At 36.9% G+C, this 16,285-nt stretch overlaps 1 protein-coding gene across 4 annotated transcripts in view; it reads right to left on the reverse strand.

Moving 5' to 3' along the window:
* CAPN7 (calpain 7) overlaps nucleotides 1-16,285 on the reverse strand; it is a 30,243-nt gene that overhangs the window by 1,839 nt on the left and 12,119 nt on the right. For 3 of the 4 annotated variants that reach the window (XM_057372714.1, XM_057372716.1, XM_057372715.1), the window contains 11 exons: nucleotides 15,623-15,716; nucleotides 13,937-14,083; nucleotides 12,176-12,282; nucleotides 10,530-10,650; nucleotides 10,130-10,274; nucleotides 8,578-8,677; nucleotides 6,743-6,878; nucleotides 6,222-6,297; nucleotides 3,795-3,940; nucleotides 3,009-3,071; nucleotides 473-603 (listed from right to left, as the gene is read on the reverse strand). In XM_057372714.1, the coding sequence (XP_057228697.1) occupies nucleotides 473-603; nucleotides 3,009-3,071; nucleotides 3,795-3,940; nucleotides 6,222-6,297; nucleotides 6,743-6,878; nucleotides 8,578-8,677; nucleotides 10,130-10,274; nucleotides 10,530-10,650; nucleotides 12,176-12,282; nucleotides 13,937-14,083; nucleotides 15,623-15,716 (1,266 nt within the window). The remainder of the gene's footprint in view (nucleotides 1-472; nucleotides 604-3,008; nucleotides 3,072-3,794; nucleotides 3,941-6,221; nucleotides 6,298-6,742; nucleotides 6,879-8,577; nucleotides 8,678-10,129; nucleotides 10,275-10,529; nucleotides 10,651-12,175; nucleotides 12,283-13,936; nucleotides 14,084-15,622; nucleotides 15,717-16,285) is intronic. The other variant, XM_057372717.1, reaches the window with a different exon arrangement.

Below are 16,285 nucleotides of genomic sequence, written 5' to 3' on the forward strand. Positions count from 1 at the left end.
TCTCCTGTTACAATACAACTTGGGACACATCATCTGTTCCTGTTAATGCATGTGACAGGCACCACTGCCCCTGTCATTCAAACTACCCAAATATGATGTGCAAMTGCAGAAAAAATGCATACAAAAAAAATGCTCAATTCATGGAACCATACAGTCACCCCTGTGTCTTTATCTTCATTTCATGAGAGAAGGAGTTTCCTCAAAGAGGGAGGAAACTTAGAAAACTACAGAGAAAAGAAGGCTCCTGTTTTCCTTGTAGGTCAAGGATTTCCCTCAGTAGTTAATGTGTAGGTTTAAAACTAAAGATGGTAAAGATAGAAACATAAACAGTACTAAATCTGAGTCAACTCCCACACCTTGTCTTCTGGATTTTCCATGAGCTTCCCACCCTCCCCAAGAGGATACTGACTTCAGCTTTATCTTTGGCATGTAATGCCTTCACTGTACTGATGCACAATTATTTTCTACAAACCTTGGTCCCCGTAGTTCAATTAGCAATGGCCCATTCTTGTCTAGCTGGAATTGRTAAACGGGGTTATTTTTATAGGTGTCTCTGAAATTTCCACATCCTCCAGCACTGTGACCTTTCCACTGTCCATTAACCTAAAAGAAGTCAAAAGTACAGAAAAAAAAATCCTGAGGATTTGTATTGCTTTTATACACACACACACAAACAAGACTAGAGGGTTCTCTCACTTTAGAGGTTACTGACTTCTCTTAATTTTTAAAGTGAAGTGAAAGATGGTCTTAAGCACTCATGGAGTCTCACTGCAGACYCCCACCAACCTCGATCAAAGCCCTMCACCCTTAGACATGCACTGGATTCTTCCAGCTTACATTAAATAAGCAACAAGTGACTGTTTATGACAAACTGCAGCTAACAAAAGACCCACATTCCCATCCATCCCACTCCTACTAGATTGTGCAGTTTATTGGTTTTTTTTGTCTCAAACACTCCTCTGTTGGGTTAAATGAGACAGCAGTGATACAGGCAGTCCAACACTAATAATGCAGAATCTTTACTTTTAAAGATCTCTGCCTCCAGCCCTGTCCATCACCTCCATGCACTCTGAGAAACAGCACTGCAATGACAAGATAACCATAAGGACAGATTCTGCWAGGACAGAGACACACAAGAGGAAAAATACTGCTCAGACTTTGAGAAACAGGCCATCTGTTTCCAAGTTCCTCCTGCTAGTCATTAAACTGAAAGGTTAGACTTGTAAGACATGCCAGGCATTCAGACAGATTTATAGCTKAGATCCATCTCTCCTGTTACTTCCCTCCCATTTCTGTCAAATCAGCAAGGGGCAGCATTTTCCCTGGTGATTTAATTTCTTCACTCAGTGCCCAAAACCTTCAAACAGGGTAAGTATGGAAGCAAAGGGGATTTCTCCCCCTGCCATGCTGCCATACTACCCAGGAAACTAAAACTGGTGTATGCTGCTAAGTTTTCTAACCCTTTTCCACCTCTGTTACATTTAATTTCAGGAATCACACTAGGGCTTGGTGAGTTCCAGGGGTGATCACTTGACTCCAATATAGGACATCTAACAGAACTTGTCTTTACTGGTAAACTGTGAATTAGTTCTCTGCTTGCTTTTGAGTGTGATGACTGCTAAGCAAATACATAAATAGGCATTAAATACAAGCAACTGACTTTTTGTATTCAATCCTAAAGATGGAACTGGCCTTGAATAGATAGAAAATGCCTTTTTTTGCATACTAGGCAGGCATMTTCAAATAATTAACCAGAGTTTTCTACATACTTAATTCTCTTTTCAAACATATTAATAACATGAAACAGATGTCCTTCTTTAAACAGGACACATTTCACCTTTTAATGTGTTTTTTACCTCTTAAAGCACTTTCTCAAAGTAAGCCCAGTTTTTAGTACCTATATAGGACAACAGTTTCTGGAAGAACCAAGCAAATCATTTTGCTTTTCCCCAGAATCTCTCTACTCACTCACCATTCTCTAGAACAGGCTTCAAGGGACTGTTCCAGAAATAACAGCTGGTGTGGAATACTGTCTGAACCTGAGAGCCAAGCTGCAAGCCAGCATGTCCCCCTGACCACACAAAGTAATGCAATCCTTGGCTTCAGGCAYGACTGTCCTAGAAAATGGACTGTTCCACTGTGGCTCAAACTCCCTTATTTCTCTCCTCCTGAAGAAGTTACTGTTTGGACAGAAGACTTCTGGTTATAATAGGATTCCCCAGGATATGCATGGTAGGTACAGAGCTAAAGTTAACAGCTGCTGGCTTATTTTTTTTTCCTGAGGATAAAACTGCTAAAACATGAAAATGCAAGTTATTTTATCCTGTGAGCTCATGGCTATATTTATACTTCAGCTGAAGGTGTAACTGCAGCTCATGTTGACAGCTGAAATATGAACAGCAACTGGCCCCAAAACTGCCTGAGCTTCTGAATTAATTTCAGTCAAGTTTTTCACTCCTGCCCCTGTTCCTGTACTTTCAAGGAACATTTCTACAGGAAATGTACAATGAACATACTTCCTTGATCCTGTTTGGCAGTGGAAGTACTTATTCCAATGGTTACAGACCCCTGACATATATTTGCAAAATTTAGGAACATTAATGCGTTGTGATATTGCCTTCCTAAGTTTGTTTGTCATAGTCTTGCTACTGGTGCCTTTGGTTTGGCATTGCTGATTTTTTTCCCACCAAGCCACGAGTTTTTCCAAGAAAATCATGTAATTCTCCCAAGGGAAAATAAGCAATGTTTCTAGAGGGTTTTCACTCTGCATCATTACTAGCACAATCTGATTTTTTCTGCAGACTGATGACTTATTAGGGTACAGGTTGTTGTTCCAAAGGCCAGTCTGTTCTACAAAGGCTTTGCAAGCACATCTGCGATGGCACAGCTGCACCAACACACTCTGTGGTGGAGGTGGGGCTGCARTATCAAAATATATTTAAAAACCTTGTACATCTCAAATATGGAAAAGCCAAACCAGTGACCCATAAAAGAAAATGTTTCTTTACCCGCTTGGAAATGGTGTAAGGTGTAGGAATCTTGGAAAAGGTGAACTTGCACAAGGAATACACCTGTGTTGTAAAAGAAGCAGAAGGTCACACAATCATCTTGCACTTTTCAGATGAAATTGTGGCAAGTTAAAAAAAAGGCAGAATTGCCTACACAACATTTTTAGATACTTGTTCATTACATGCCTRTATTACCCACCAGATGACCCTGTGTCAAACTTAAAATTCGGAACAGTGCTGTGACTACGACTTAGTTCTACTTAATTTTTCTTAACGAAGAACCCAACCCAAACAAAAAAAACCGAACAAAAAAAAACCAAAATGGAAACAATCTGCATCTTATTCTTTTTTTCAGTGAAAAAAATCTAGCATTGATCATTATGTGAGTCAGCAGTAAGAGAAAAMTCCAAATCCTAAGTCAAGATCTAGAGAAGTCAAAAAGAACTTTTAATTTTAACCAGGATCTAAAATAACCAGGTTTATTTTGGATACATAGAGAGCCAATGATCTGCCTGCACACAGACATATTTTTATTCTAGGAAATAAGAGTATTTTTCAGCTGATTTCATTACTAGAATTTCATTTGTAAATCCACACTTAACTACAAATGGAGAACATTATCAAACACTTCAYCCAGTGGTTCTGCTCCATCATTCACAGCCTCCCTCCCTGAAACTGCAATATTGGTTCAAAAGAATGCTTTTAAATAAAATCTAAAAATTTTTAAATCAAATTGAAAAGGCTTTATTTAATTGCCTACATTCATTATGAAACAAAAGCACATACCCTGATGGTGTAATGGATGGTGTTTTGTTTCTCATACTGGGACACCACTAAGGTGAATGTATGGGAACCTGGAGAGGTCAGCTTTATCTTGGTCAGGTAATGAGGACTGTTGATCCGAATGCCATCAATATATGGAGCAGGATCAGCTGAAAGAGAAAAGAATCAACACTTTTCCCTGAACAAAAAATCCACCAGCTTGGTAAACTTCTACTAAGATTAGCCCAAACAGATCCAAGTGTTCTGAWCAGAAAAGAGCCTCAAGATTTACCCATAAAAAGGACAGACAGTCTTAACAGCAACTACTGTTTTCAGGATAGGTACATCACACATGACAGACACAAATTCCACACTTAAAAGTACAGCTTAAATCCCAAGACTTGCAAGAACTGCTTATCCTTCTCACACCAATGTCACTACTCAAAGAAGATCTACTGTAATTATGCTGAAATWTCAAGAGAATGATAATGAATGTTAGGCACTCTTTGAAAATCTCTGAAGTGTCTGTTCTTTCTCCATTGGCTGGACAGTTCCAGAATGCCAGCTGCCAAACTCTTTGGCCATCTTGTAAACAAATACTTCAAAACATGTTAATTCCTGTAACTAAATCACACACGCTTTCTCTCCCTCTCTCTTCAAATCCCTGTGATCTTTACACAGATGTAGTTGCATCCCAATACYAACACACATGTGGTACTTAGAAAGATCCCAARTGTTTGCTTTTACAATTGGACAGTGTAATTTGTTATTTGGCCTCTAATTGGTTCTTTCCAGAGTTCTTTTAATTTCAGTGAAGCAGGACCAGGTCTAGCCAATTATTTCAATAGGCCCAGGATCAGGTCCTTTTATTTTCTTCTACAAAGCAACACGGGAGAGGGGAAAGGATTAATATAAAACAATAAGAAGCTTAGGAATGGGAAATCTCGGCCTTGCTGCCAAAGGATTAAGCTGCTTTGTTCTCATCTCACTTTAACAGATGGTTAAAAATAATACTGCAGCTTGACCAATCTATTTCCATAGAAAAAGGTTTTAAACAAGTTCAAGCTCGTGAGATTAKAAGTTTTTAAAAGAGTTTGTGTAGCAAGACAAAACATATGAATCATTCAGGTTTTGCTACTGGTCTTGCTAGACTGTCTCTTTCAAGCACAACTGAACAATTCCCTCTACAATACGAATGTGTTTGGTTTGCCCACTTAAGAACATTTTCAGTGAGACACACGTGTAAAATAAGCACTGCTACAACTACCAGCAACTCCAGATGCAAGTCTTGGGCATCTGCTGCTCCTTACAGAGAAGCTCTTGCGTAAACAGATGATAATTTGGTCAGGTGTCAACAAATCTTTCTACAGAAAGACTTGCATTYTAGAGGAACCTTGGATTCTGGAGGAGTTGGTCAGCAGAATTCACTGAACAAGATCAGATGTGAACAAGGCAATGTTTACCAGTCATTCCAATAGAAAATGTCCCACAAATTCCACTGCTTGGTGAAAAAAAGCTTTAAAAGCTGCTAGGGGAGTTGTTGCATGAGCAACTACCTGAATGCAAACCTGGTTTCTAAGGGTTGTAAACGGTTCTAAAGAGGTTCCTGTTTGTAAAAGCAACAGATGAAATCCCACTTGTTTTAGGATGAACCTTCACTGAATTATCCTAAGGAATATTTTTAATTTAGGACTTTCTTGATGGAAATAAATAATAAATAAAAATATGATTTTAGAAGCTCTACCTTAAACTTTCAGTTTATCCATTTAACCTGGGCATTACCTTTACAGCCCGTGTCTCAGCCTGCATCTCAGATCTGCTGTCTTGACATAAAGCATACATGGCTATGTAACAGCTACAGCAAAACTCCAAAAGCCAAACTCCTTCTCCTCAAGGAGAACAGAATTTGACATATCATGATCAAGAGTGATATTTTGATAAAATTTGAGTATTTTAAACATTCCCTACCTGATATTTGGCAATATGCGAAAGTGTTCACCTCTGTTTCATAAACTTGCTTAGTTACTTTACTAAGCCAAGTTCATGGGACTATTAACCCTGATTATTTTCATTTTGTGGAAGCTGTAGACCTTTAAATAAATTCACAAATGTAGAAAATAACTATGCTATCAGCAAAATTAAAGCACAGTATCTGTTCCCTCTAACCATTAACTACCGGGACTGAAAAGGAAATAGAAAAAAAAATACTGCATCAAAATAAATGCCAGCAGGGCTATGTAGACCTCTTAAAAGTGTTTACAGCATGTGTAGAATGGCCTATTCCTTCAGTGTAGACTTTAAGTGGGATCAAGCAGAGCAAACCAACTATTTCAGAAGACAGATCACTTAGTGAGGCATCTAGTTTTAAAACAAAAAATGCCTTTGCTCTCCATGAAATTCTTTCTAATTACTCCTTTATTCATAAGCTTCTGACAATTACAGTACACTAACCTGGATAGTAAACTTTTTTGCCATCAGTCTTGTATACAACCATTGTAATGAATTCCCGATTGTGTGCAAAGTCATCCTATTAAAAAAAMMMCACAAACARACACAAATCAGAATTGTGCAATTCYRTGAAACAGAATGAATGCCTAATCAGAGTCAAGTACACATTCTACCATCCCTTTTGATCACAACACAGTACAATCTGATATTTGTATTTACTGGTATACCAACAGAATTCTTTKTAAAATGCTTGAAGTAAACAAACAGCCACTAATTGAACTTATTCAGGCCCCAGGATTCATAGTTACTTCAGAATCTTTACGGTGGAACAGAATCTCTCAGTTTAAATTTTACTTTGGGTCTACTTCAATTCCAGGTATGTGTACCTGCTGAATTGAGAAATCCCACACGTACACAGGCATGTACCTGCTGAATTAAGAAATTCCACACGTACAGAGGCATGAACACAGGCAGTAATATACCAATAAAAGAAAGTCACAGAGAAAGATTTGCAGAACAAGCACCTTGTCAGTGATGTGCCTGCTGAGCAGGACCCAGACGGCAGCACCACCCTGTGGACACTGCACCTCCAGCTTGTACTGAGGGTTGTTGGCCAGGCTGTAGGCATCCTTCACCGGGCCCTGCTTTGCGTCCCACGTACTGAAAGTGATACAGACACATTATTAGACCAGTAAGAAACTAATTTGTGCTTTGAAACGAACTCCAAATCCTACACATACACTACAGACCAGATATTATCAGTAACAAGTTACCAAAGCCTAATTTTCTACTGGAATTTATGACAGYGGTTACTTCACACAGTCACATCAGCAGCATTATCTTAGAACCTTATTTTATAAATCAGTTCACCACAATGCACGTGTGATAATAAAAAATGCTAAATACAAACAGCCTGGCTCATGACTGCAACCACATAAAGCACAGAAAAAGCTGAACCATTCAAGGAGCCTGGGCTACACAACCATAGTCATGATTGCACGTTCTAATATTAAATGAAATACATCTTCACTTTTATAACTCTAGAAATCAATCCATCCATCCATCCATCCATCCATCCATCCATCCRTCCRTCCRTMMGTTATGGTTAGTTTCAAAACCTCGCTGAACTTTTTCCTCCATTTTCTTTTCTGAGGCAATTTTTGTTTTAAAATTTGTCCTATTTCATGCTTGAAAAAGTGCCCTGCAGGGAGTGTTAAAGATCTTTGAGGTGCCCTACAGCAGAATCTGCCTGCTGCCTCATGAAGCCTCTAGACAAGAAAAATACAGTGTGAAAAACAAAAAGTGCTGATGGCTGAACACAAAGTGTGGCACACTGGAAACACAGGTGTATGCAGCTATTCCTAAGTCTTCTTGTCCCTCTCACAACTGCAAAAYTGAACAGCATGTGTGGAAAGTTGTATTAACAAAGCTTCAAATGATCACCATTGTTATTCTGCTTTCTATGGCAACTGACACTGTGCTAAGGCATTTTCCTACCCAGAGGGATGGCAATCACTGATAATGTCAGGACAGACAGACCAGCAGGTGAGCTCTGACATTAGCATACACATTGCCTCATCCTGCTACATCACCACAGTGTATTTCAGAAATAACTGGAGCACACAGATGGAAAGAGCCTTTACAGATAAGCTCAGCAGTCCCACTGTGGATAAAGGAGCTTGTGCAGAGCTAACASATGCAGAGACAGTGTGGACACAGTGGCAAAAGGCAGTCTAGTGGAGTGGAAAAGTAAAAAAAAAAACCTTGTTTTCCAAAACTGAGACACAGATACACACACATCCTCAAACTGGGAGACAAAAAACCTGAATGTAATGGATATTTGGTAAGAGGTACCACATTCAGTAAGCAAATCAGCTGGCAGGGAAGATTACTTATGATAACTACAACTGCTAAAACCCAGAACTGGTTAAACTACCCTGATGTCACTGAACACACCCTGTAAAGACAACACATGCTGCACAGCTGACTTGCAAGTGGCCTGAAAAATGAATTCCAAATAATAAGTAGGTCACTTAAGCACTGCCTGGTCACTGTTTAGAGATGGACTGCACAAAAATCTGATTTTTATTCTGATAAGGAGATGTGGGACGAAGGTCAGAATCTGGTTATACAATCTTAGTTCCAGAGCAACGTCACAAGGGTCACTGAGCTCCAATGATGTTATAGAAGTAGCCAAAAACAAAGCCTGGGCTGAGAATAAAAATGTGTAAAGCCAGGCTCAAAASAACAGGGTTGAAATTTGAGCCCCTAACTGTAATTTGAAGAATGGAAGGAAGGAAACATCACATCAGAAAGCTTACTGAGATTTTGAAACAAAGATTTTATCTTTTGGACCAACCTGTGAATACATGTAGATTCTTTAAAAAGACTTGGGTTCCAACTCAARTAAATAACATCATAGTACTGGCACAGGTCCTCCCAGGAAATCCAGAAAATGCCTGAAAAGGAAATGCTGTTATTATTTTCTTACCAGATACCTTGATTTTACTTGGTTTTCAAAAGCCTCTTTCTGGGCAAATGATACCACTTATATAAGCYAACACTTCTGCAAAATGTAGCAGTAATGTCTGTATTGCCTAAATGCTAAATTAAACTTCTGCCCCAAACCAAGTTAAAGTAAGAAAAAACAAGTTGGTCTCTGCTAATTATCAGGGACTTTCTGAAGCTGTCAGAATGCTTTTTGTTCTCAAGCACTAAGCAGAAGGTATGAGAAAATCTGCTATTTGAGACATCATTAGGTGATTCTGATCTGATTTCCCCTTTCCTASGTTTCTAAAAACAAAAATATAAAATACACAGTCAAGCAATTCCTGCAATTCAACAACTTACTTCAGCACCATTCAATCAACATGTATGTCYGAATGTATTTCTAATATATTTCATCCAACACTTATGTCACTTGTTTTTGCACCCTGAGTTTGCTTCATCTTTACAACATTCTCATGCATTTATTCTAATTCTCCATAGCTCCCTAAATTGCAACTCCATCCAAAAATAGTGCCTGCAAACCAACAGAGTTGTAGGGGAATTAACTTTTAAAATGGTAGCAGCTTGTAAATCATGTCTCTGACATAGGCAGTTGCACATCTTACAACATTAAAAAACAGTAATAATAACTACACAAAACCAAGAAGACCAAAGTGTAACTCCAGTTAGAAAGATTAACTCCATTAAAAATGCTAATGCAATTTTATATAAAATTTTAACAACTAGATTGCTTACTAAATGAATTGGTAAACAAATAAATAGCTACTCTAACTGTCACAAATCCAGGGCTGCTATTTTATGTTTGAATCAAAAGTTTTCATTTGCACAGGGCTTACCAATAAATGCTATAATCTAATAGATTTGGAGGCATAGTGTTATAAAAACAGTGGCACTGAAAAAAGGGCTCCCTCAGAGCAACTAGGACACAGTAAAAAGCAGAAATATCTTTCTGAAAGTAAAACACAGCTGCTGCAGCAGGAATACTGAGTTAAATATTGATTACAGTAAGCATGTTGACACATATCTGAGAATGTTGGAGAGGAAAAAAAAACCACAAAAAGTCCATTCATGTATTAAAAAGCAGAATTACACAGCATATTGTCAGAATGTTCTCTTTGCACTGAACTCCCAAATACCCAYATAATGAGATAGCCCACTTAACCAATGAGGTACTTTCTTGTCAATGAATTTGAGATACATTTAACAGCCCAGATTACTAAAACCCCAGACAAACCTGAAATGACATTTAAATACACAGATACTTCCTAAACTTTTGGACTACTTAGTTTCTAGTATTTATTTGTCTCCTTAAGCTTAAGCATTCTTTTTCACCTTCCTGCAGAGATACACCACAAAGATCCATATACTGCTTGAAAAGATTGAGATTTTTTAAGCCTTATTACCATTGTCTATTTTCTGAGCTGTTCTGGGATCAAAGTTCAARTATTTTTGTAAATCTGGGGTCCAGTTTCTTGTGTCATTTTCACTGTATCGTCCCTTCCAACGTAAGTGGCTCCAAGGATTTTTTAGCTGAAGAAATCGAAGTCCCTAAAAAAAACATAAAGTAAAATAGTCAATTCATCTTGTAAAGATAATTTTTGCATATTGAAGGAATTTTTATAACAGATCAAGAAACCACARCATCATTATGTTTTCTGAAATTTCCCAGTGGAGTCCAGGACAAAATAAACTGTATTAGCCATTAGAGAAAAAAAATGAGTAGTTACCCATCTAGGGTAAAACTAGAAGCACATTGTAWGTTTCAAGCAGGCATTTGAAAACACCTTCAGTTTCACTTGGTACCTTATATTCTCTAATATCCAAGACTGCATATGCATGGGTTGGAACTAAACCCCACTTTTCTCCTTCCTCTTCAGACATCACCCCTGTTGCTGTTGTGATAAGGACATCTCCTTTGTGAAATCTGTTCAAAAAAAGGGGAAATGATAGCTTAATTAAATCTCTCAAGATGCAATCTAACATTTGCCAGACACTGCAATAGCATGTTTTTACACTGTCCATTAGCACAACGCTGCTTTATAAAAACTGGGATACAAGTTCTTGTTGTCAGCAGAAATCACTCCTGAAATAAACTTGAGAAAGTGGAACTATTTTTCTTTCAGAATTAAGTATTGGCTTTAAATTAAAAAGTATTATTTTAATATAAGTTTATATTTTCATAAACAAAATCCGGCATTTATCAACCTGAAGCTCAGCCTGTRTCACTTTTAAAGATACTCTTCACAGATCTTCAGCTGAGCAAAAATTTGATTTCATCAACACCTAGCCAATCACTGCACATAGCAAATTRTCAAGTCTGTCACACCCTCAGGATTTGGAAGAACGAGAATTTCATGCTTCTCTACTTTCGCAGGTGTTTATATTCAAGTTTAGTATTCTGAATAGCAATAGAAAATTTTGGAATAATTATTGTTCTGAAAACACACTAACATGTTTCCAGCCCATGCTAAAAATCCAAGTACATCTTGAGTGTCCCTGGACAGTTTAAAGGGTCACTGGACTATGAATCWACACATTTTTAGTCCAGCACAGGTGAACAACAGTGACTCTGCAATGGCTAGATCCAACCCTAACTGCAGTCACACCTCCAAATCACAACACCAGAGTATCTGAAAAATTGTTGACAGCTCTGAGAGCTCCTAAGCAACTGAAAAAAAATACTGAAGGAAGAGTCATGCTGTTTTATCATGGATGGAGATGCTTCAGTCAACTGAATAACCCCCTGCTACTGCATTGAAATACATAAGACACTAGCTGCACAAAACCATTTTGGAAGAAATAAAAATACTTGGTATACCTGGCATTTATAAATTACAGCTGTATCTTTCACCATAAGCAARATAATAGAATAATTTACTTTAAACCCTTAAAGACCATCAAATCCAACTGTTACAGTTGGTCTGAAGACCAGTATAGCAGTTTTTATAGATTTGTGCTGCTCCTCCAAGAGATTTACTGATGGGGCATAATCTTGCCCCTATGATAATCTAATCTTCATAATTAGAAATACTGAATTATTTCTGCTTGCTAAGGGCAGCAGATAAAATATAGTTCTGGGGAACTGTGGAAATACAGAATATATTTCCTTCTACTTTTTTCAACACTTAACTTGTATATTGGCTCCAAACTGCTTCTTCTCTGGCTCCATATTCTATTTTCTTCATCAAGAAAAGGTTTACTATTTTTTTATTCATATGCAAAGAATACTCTCAAACAAAATTCCCTAGTATTTTAATCTTTACTCTATCAAAGCCACCAATGCCTCAATTTTCCTTCTTCCAGAAAGCACATGGAGGTTTTATAAAGCACAATTTGTGGCAACACCAAAATGCTGTCAAAGTATCTGTGGTGACTGTACTGCTTTTACAGTGGTATSACAGCTACTACACAGCAAGCATTTCAATTACTTAGGAAAGAACAACATCTACCTCTGATAAAGCATTCTGAAAGTGCTATCTTTATTGAAGGCTTGATTGTCAGAGTGCATAGCAATTCTTTCAGGTATCCAACCAGTCAGTGCATGGAGATCAATATTCTGAAATGCAAGTATTTAAAAGAAATCAGAATAGATAATCCATATATAAACATACCATGTCTGTACACAACTTATAAAACATCTTGAAAGAAATCAAGTATACATAAGTTACAATACAGCTCTATGCATAAAAGGGTCAAGATCAAGACTAACAAACAAAGACTTCTTTGAATAAAAAAAAAAAAAATTTCCAAAAAAAAAAAAAAAAAAAAAAAAAAAAAAAAAAAAAAAAAAAAAAAAAAAAGGCCGGAAAGTGAACTAATTAAATAAACTGGAATTCCAGAGCAATGGAAGTATATTAGAATCATCAGTTATGCTCCATTGTGTGATGTGTTCTATTTATTTCATTGATTTACAGACTTTTAAAGCACATTTCAGAAGCACTATTTGGAACCTTGCTATTATATATGCATGTTAAATAATTTATGCTTCATTCCTAAAGCTCAGGGTTTGTGGTTTTTATTCCTTTTGGTAAAGCTGACACTGGCATGTATTTCCATAAAAAGCTGCTTTAATCTCCCAACTCCTCAAAATATTGCTTATTTCCTATTCTTTTGCTTTTTACTCCTCAAAGCAAAAGCAGAGACTGTAAATGCTTGAAGTGTCAATAACCAGCACTGGGGGGTGGGAACTTGAGGAATTACAAGCACGAGAGAGCCTGATTGTAAGTAACCCCGATTACAGAAGAAAGCTGGAATACAGTGGAAAGTGAAGGGGGCAGGAGGGGTGGAGATTAAATGTCACCAGTCAAGCTGTTTTTCCAGATAGCAAGTTAGAAAATGACAATGGGAGTAAAACACAGTTATTCTCACCAACTTCTGTCCTTCAAAACAAAGCAGCCTGATGCTGATGCAAATAAAAATGTGTGCTACACTTCCCCCTTACACAAAGTCACATTTGTCTCCATAATAATTTTTAAGAGGTGACRATTACCAGGTATACCCACCAAGAATGTGATTGTCAAGACACCAATTAGCACCATGAAATGAAAAAAAAAACCCTTTAAAATTCTAATAGTTTAAGGTTAATATCAGAAAGACTTCTCAAGCAACAAATTATGTGGGCTACTCATTTCAGCAAACTACCTCTCTTTAAAGAATAACTTGCATGCCAGTTTAGCTACAGTATGATGACTGCTTCTTTAGTAACCACATTATAGACACCCAATGCATATTTATGTAGATGAGTGGAACAATCTGATAAACAAACTTGCACAGATCAAAGTACTTCCTCCACATAGACCTTCTAAAGCCTAGACAGTTCCATTCCCACCTGACTCCATTACCTACTGAGGGAGATATGCCAAATTTATTGAAAGAATTAGAAACTAAAATCAGCAGTATTGATACGGGCAAAGAGAATTTATGACTTTATCCAACATCTTCATCAAGACTATATAAATACTTCCCACTCACAAGCGTCAATACACAAGTCTGAGAACTAAGATTAACTCCGATCATCAAGATGTCTTGCTCATCCTATATTAATGAAATAATTCCATTAAGCACGGCTAAGAATATTTGTGAAAGAAAGAAACAGAAAAAAATTTAAGAAAACCAAGTATTTGTCTGTCCAAGCTGTTCACTAAGGAAATTATTTTACCAATTGTTATCCAAGTAGAATTTTTTTCTCTTACAAATAATCTCATACTTACAGAATTTGATCCAGGAAAATCATATCCTCCCATGACCTTCATGTAAGCCTTTTCTATTAGTGACACCCATAATTCATTCTTGTTATTGGAATAAGAGCAGAGAAGTTCGCCACTATGATCGACAGGTAACTGATCATCTATGATTACCTGTGTGAAATGAATGAAAAATCATCATAAAGGTAATATAGTATTTTGAAAGTAATTAGAAAATAAAAGAAACCCCTCATTGCCCATGTGAACAAGAAATTCTGTTGGCAGTTCTTACTTGCACTGGACTAACTGGGTGACATGAGAGCAGCTGCCTCTACAGATGGTGACAGTACACTCCTATAAAGTGTGTAATACCTAATGCAAAAGGCACTTGCAGAAGGGTTCTGTGAAATTACATGTACAAAAAGTAAGGAAAAGCCTAACAATATTCCTCATCTAATTAGGAATCAGAGCATGGACAATGCTTGGTAGCTAGCAGAGAAATGAATATTTATTTGTCTGCAAGGAAACAAATTGTGTCATATCACTTTCATAGCCTCCAGTTCCAGATTTAAGTTTCTTCTCTCTGAAAAGGAAAAACAACTCAGAGCAGCAGCTGTGACAGTATTAACATTTCTTCTTKAAATTAGGTAGTATATATTAATCATTATTACAGATTGTTATTGCATATTTGCTGTAAGTATTTGATCTGAAGCAGTTTCCCTGAATAGATATTTCAGTTTCCTGTTGGCACCAGTTCATTACCAATACAGACTACCAACACAGCACATTTYCTGGTCAAATCCTGTCCGTGCAGGAATGAATAGACCTTTTCATAGGAGAGCAAATGGCCATTCATCCTAACAAAAGRCAGCCATTAGGAGATATTTTGGAAAGAATATTAAGAGCAAGGCRGACACAAAAATTATTACYTTCCTGAAACATTCAGATTCTGRAATTTTGCTGCTYAAGGACACTTCCTGACCCAGAGGTTACATCTTAACAATTAAGAGCCTTTGAGGAGTTTCCCACTATTTCCCCACCCCATGAATATGACCACTCTACTTCTGAACTCTCACAAACATTAATCAGTCACTATGATTGGTGCTACAGTTAAGCATTATATGAAGCAACATATTATTTTATGTTCCTATTTATTGCACTGAAAAGAAAATGAAGTTGTTTGTGAATTTGAAGTTTTACCTTCAGGCATTTCCTCTAACTAACAATCTCGAGTCATCGAGTAAGGCCTTGCTTGAGTTATCAGTCAAGGTATTCCTCTACAGTCATTCCATCTCTAAATTCTTTCTGATAACCCCCTCTGTATTTTTTAATTCTTTCTAAGATAGAGTAGAAAAGTACACATCTAATTCACAAATAGGGGATATATAGTTTTGTTCCTGTTTGGTTTTCACAATTCTGTTAATATAAGGCATTTTTTTAGCATGAATTTAATGTAAGGCTGTTTCTGTGAATGTCTGCAGAAGAAATAYGGAAGTGCAGAGAGAAGTATGGGGYTGCATACTTCAAMACMAAAAATAAATCTCAARAAGATTTAACCATTAAAAACTACTTTCCAAAAACACCTGCCTAAAGCTTTTGCTCTATAAGCACTTGCTCTACAAGCACTTAGTGAAGCAGATCAAGCCTTTAAAAYACATGACTTATACAGTAACAGTACTAATGACTTATACAGTAACCCCCAAAACCATTTACCTTTCTAGGAACACCATTGATATGAAGCTTCACCATGTATTTACCACATGGATTATATTCTGGTTCTCCTTTCTTATTCTGAGGGTAAATTATACTATTAACAGAAAAAAAAAAATCAAATTATGACATAAATGACTTGGCTGTATGTACACTTATAACACTAAAAGTGATATTAACATAGTCTGCTTCTGGAATTTACACTGAACAGAAATATGGAATATTTAATGAAGAAGAACTCAAATTTAGTAAAAATAATCATATTTAAATAGGTTTTATTTTTCAGGCCCTGCTCTTGCTGSAGCTTTCTACTGAATAGAGCAGCAAAAGTACATAAAAAACCTAATTATTTCTCAAACAAAATTAAGGCAAACAAATTTATCTAACTAGTAAATAAACAGTATTTACATCTCTATAATATAAATACAGTATTTGCCTGAATGACAAGTCAAACTTTTGAAGGCAAAGGCAGTGCAGAACTCATTGCTCTTGAAAAGAATACAAATTCAGTTCTAACAAGAAAAGATTAAAACAAAACAATCCAAGAACATTCAYACACTGGTCTGGCAAGAGCCTCCCAACAAAGTCCAGAAAATCCATGGCAAATTTATCATAGGATGCTAGGTTAGTGGAGCTGAGCTAGAGTTTGTTAACATTAATTCTACA

Source organism: Malurus melanocephalus, unplaced genomic scaffold (assembly GCF_030028575.1).
Source record: "Malurus melanocephalus ecotype Western Australia unplaced genomic scaffold, MMel_1.1 scaffold_177, whole genome shotgun sequence".
NCBI classification, from domain to species: Eukaryota; Metazoa; Chordata; class Aves; order Passeriformes; family Maluridae; genus Malurus; species Malurus melanocephalus.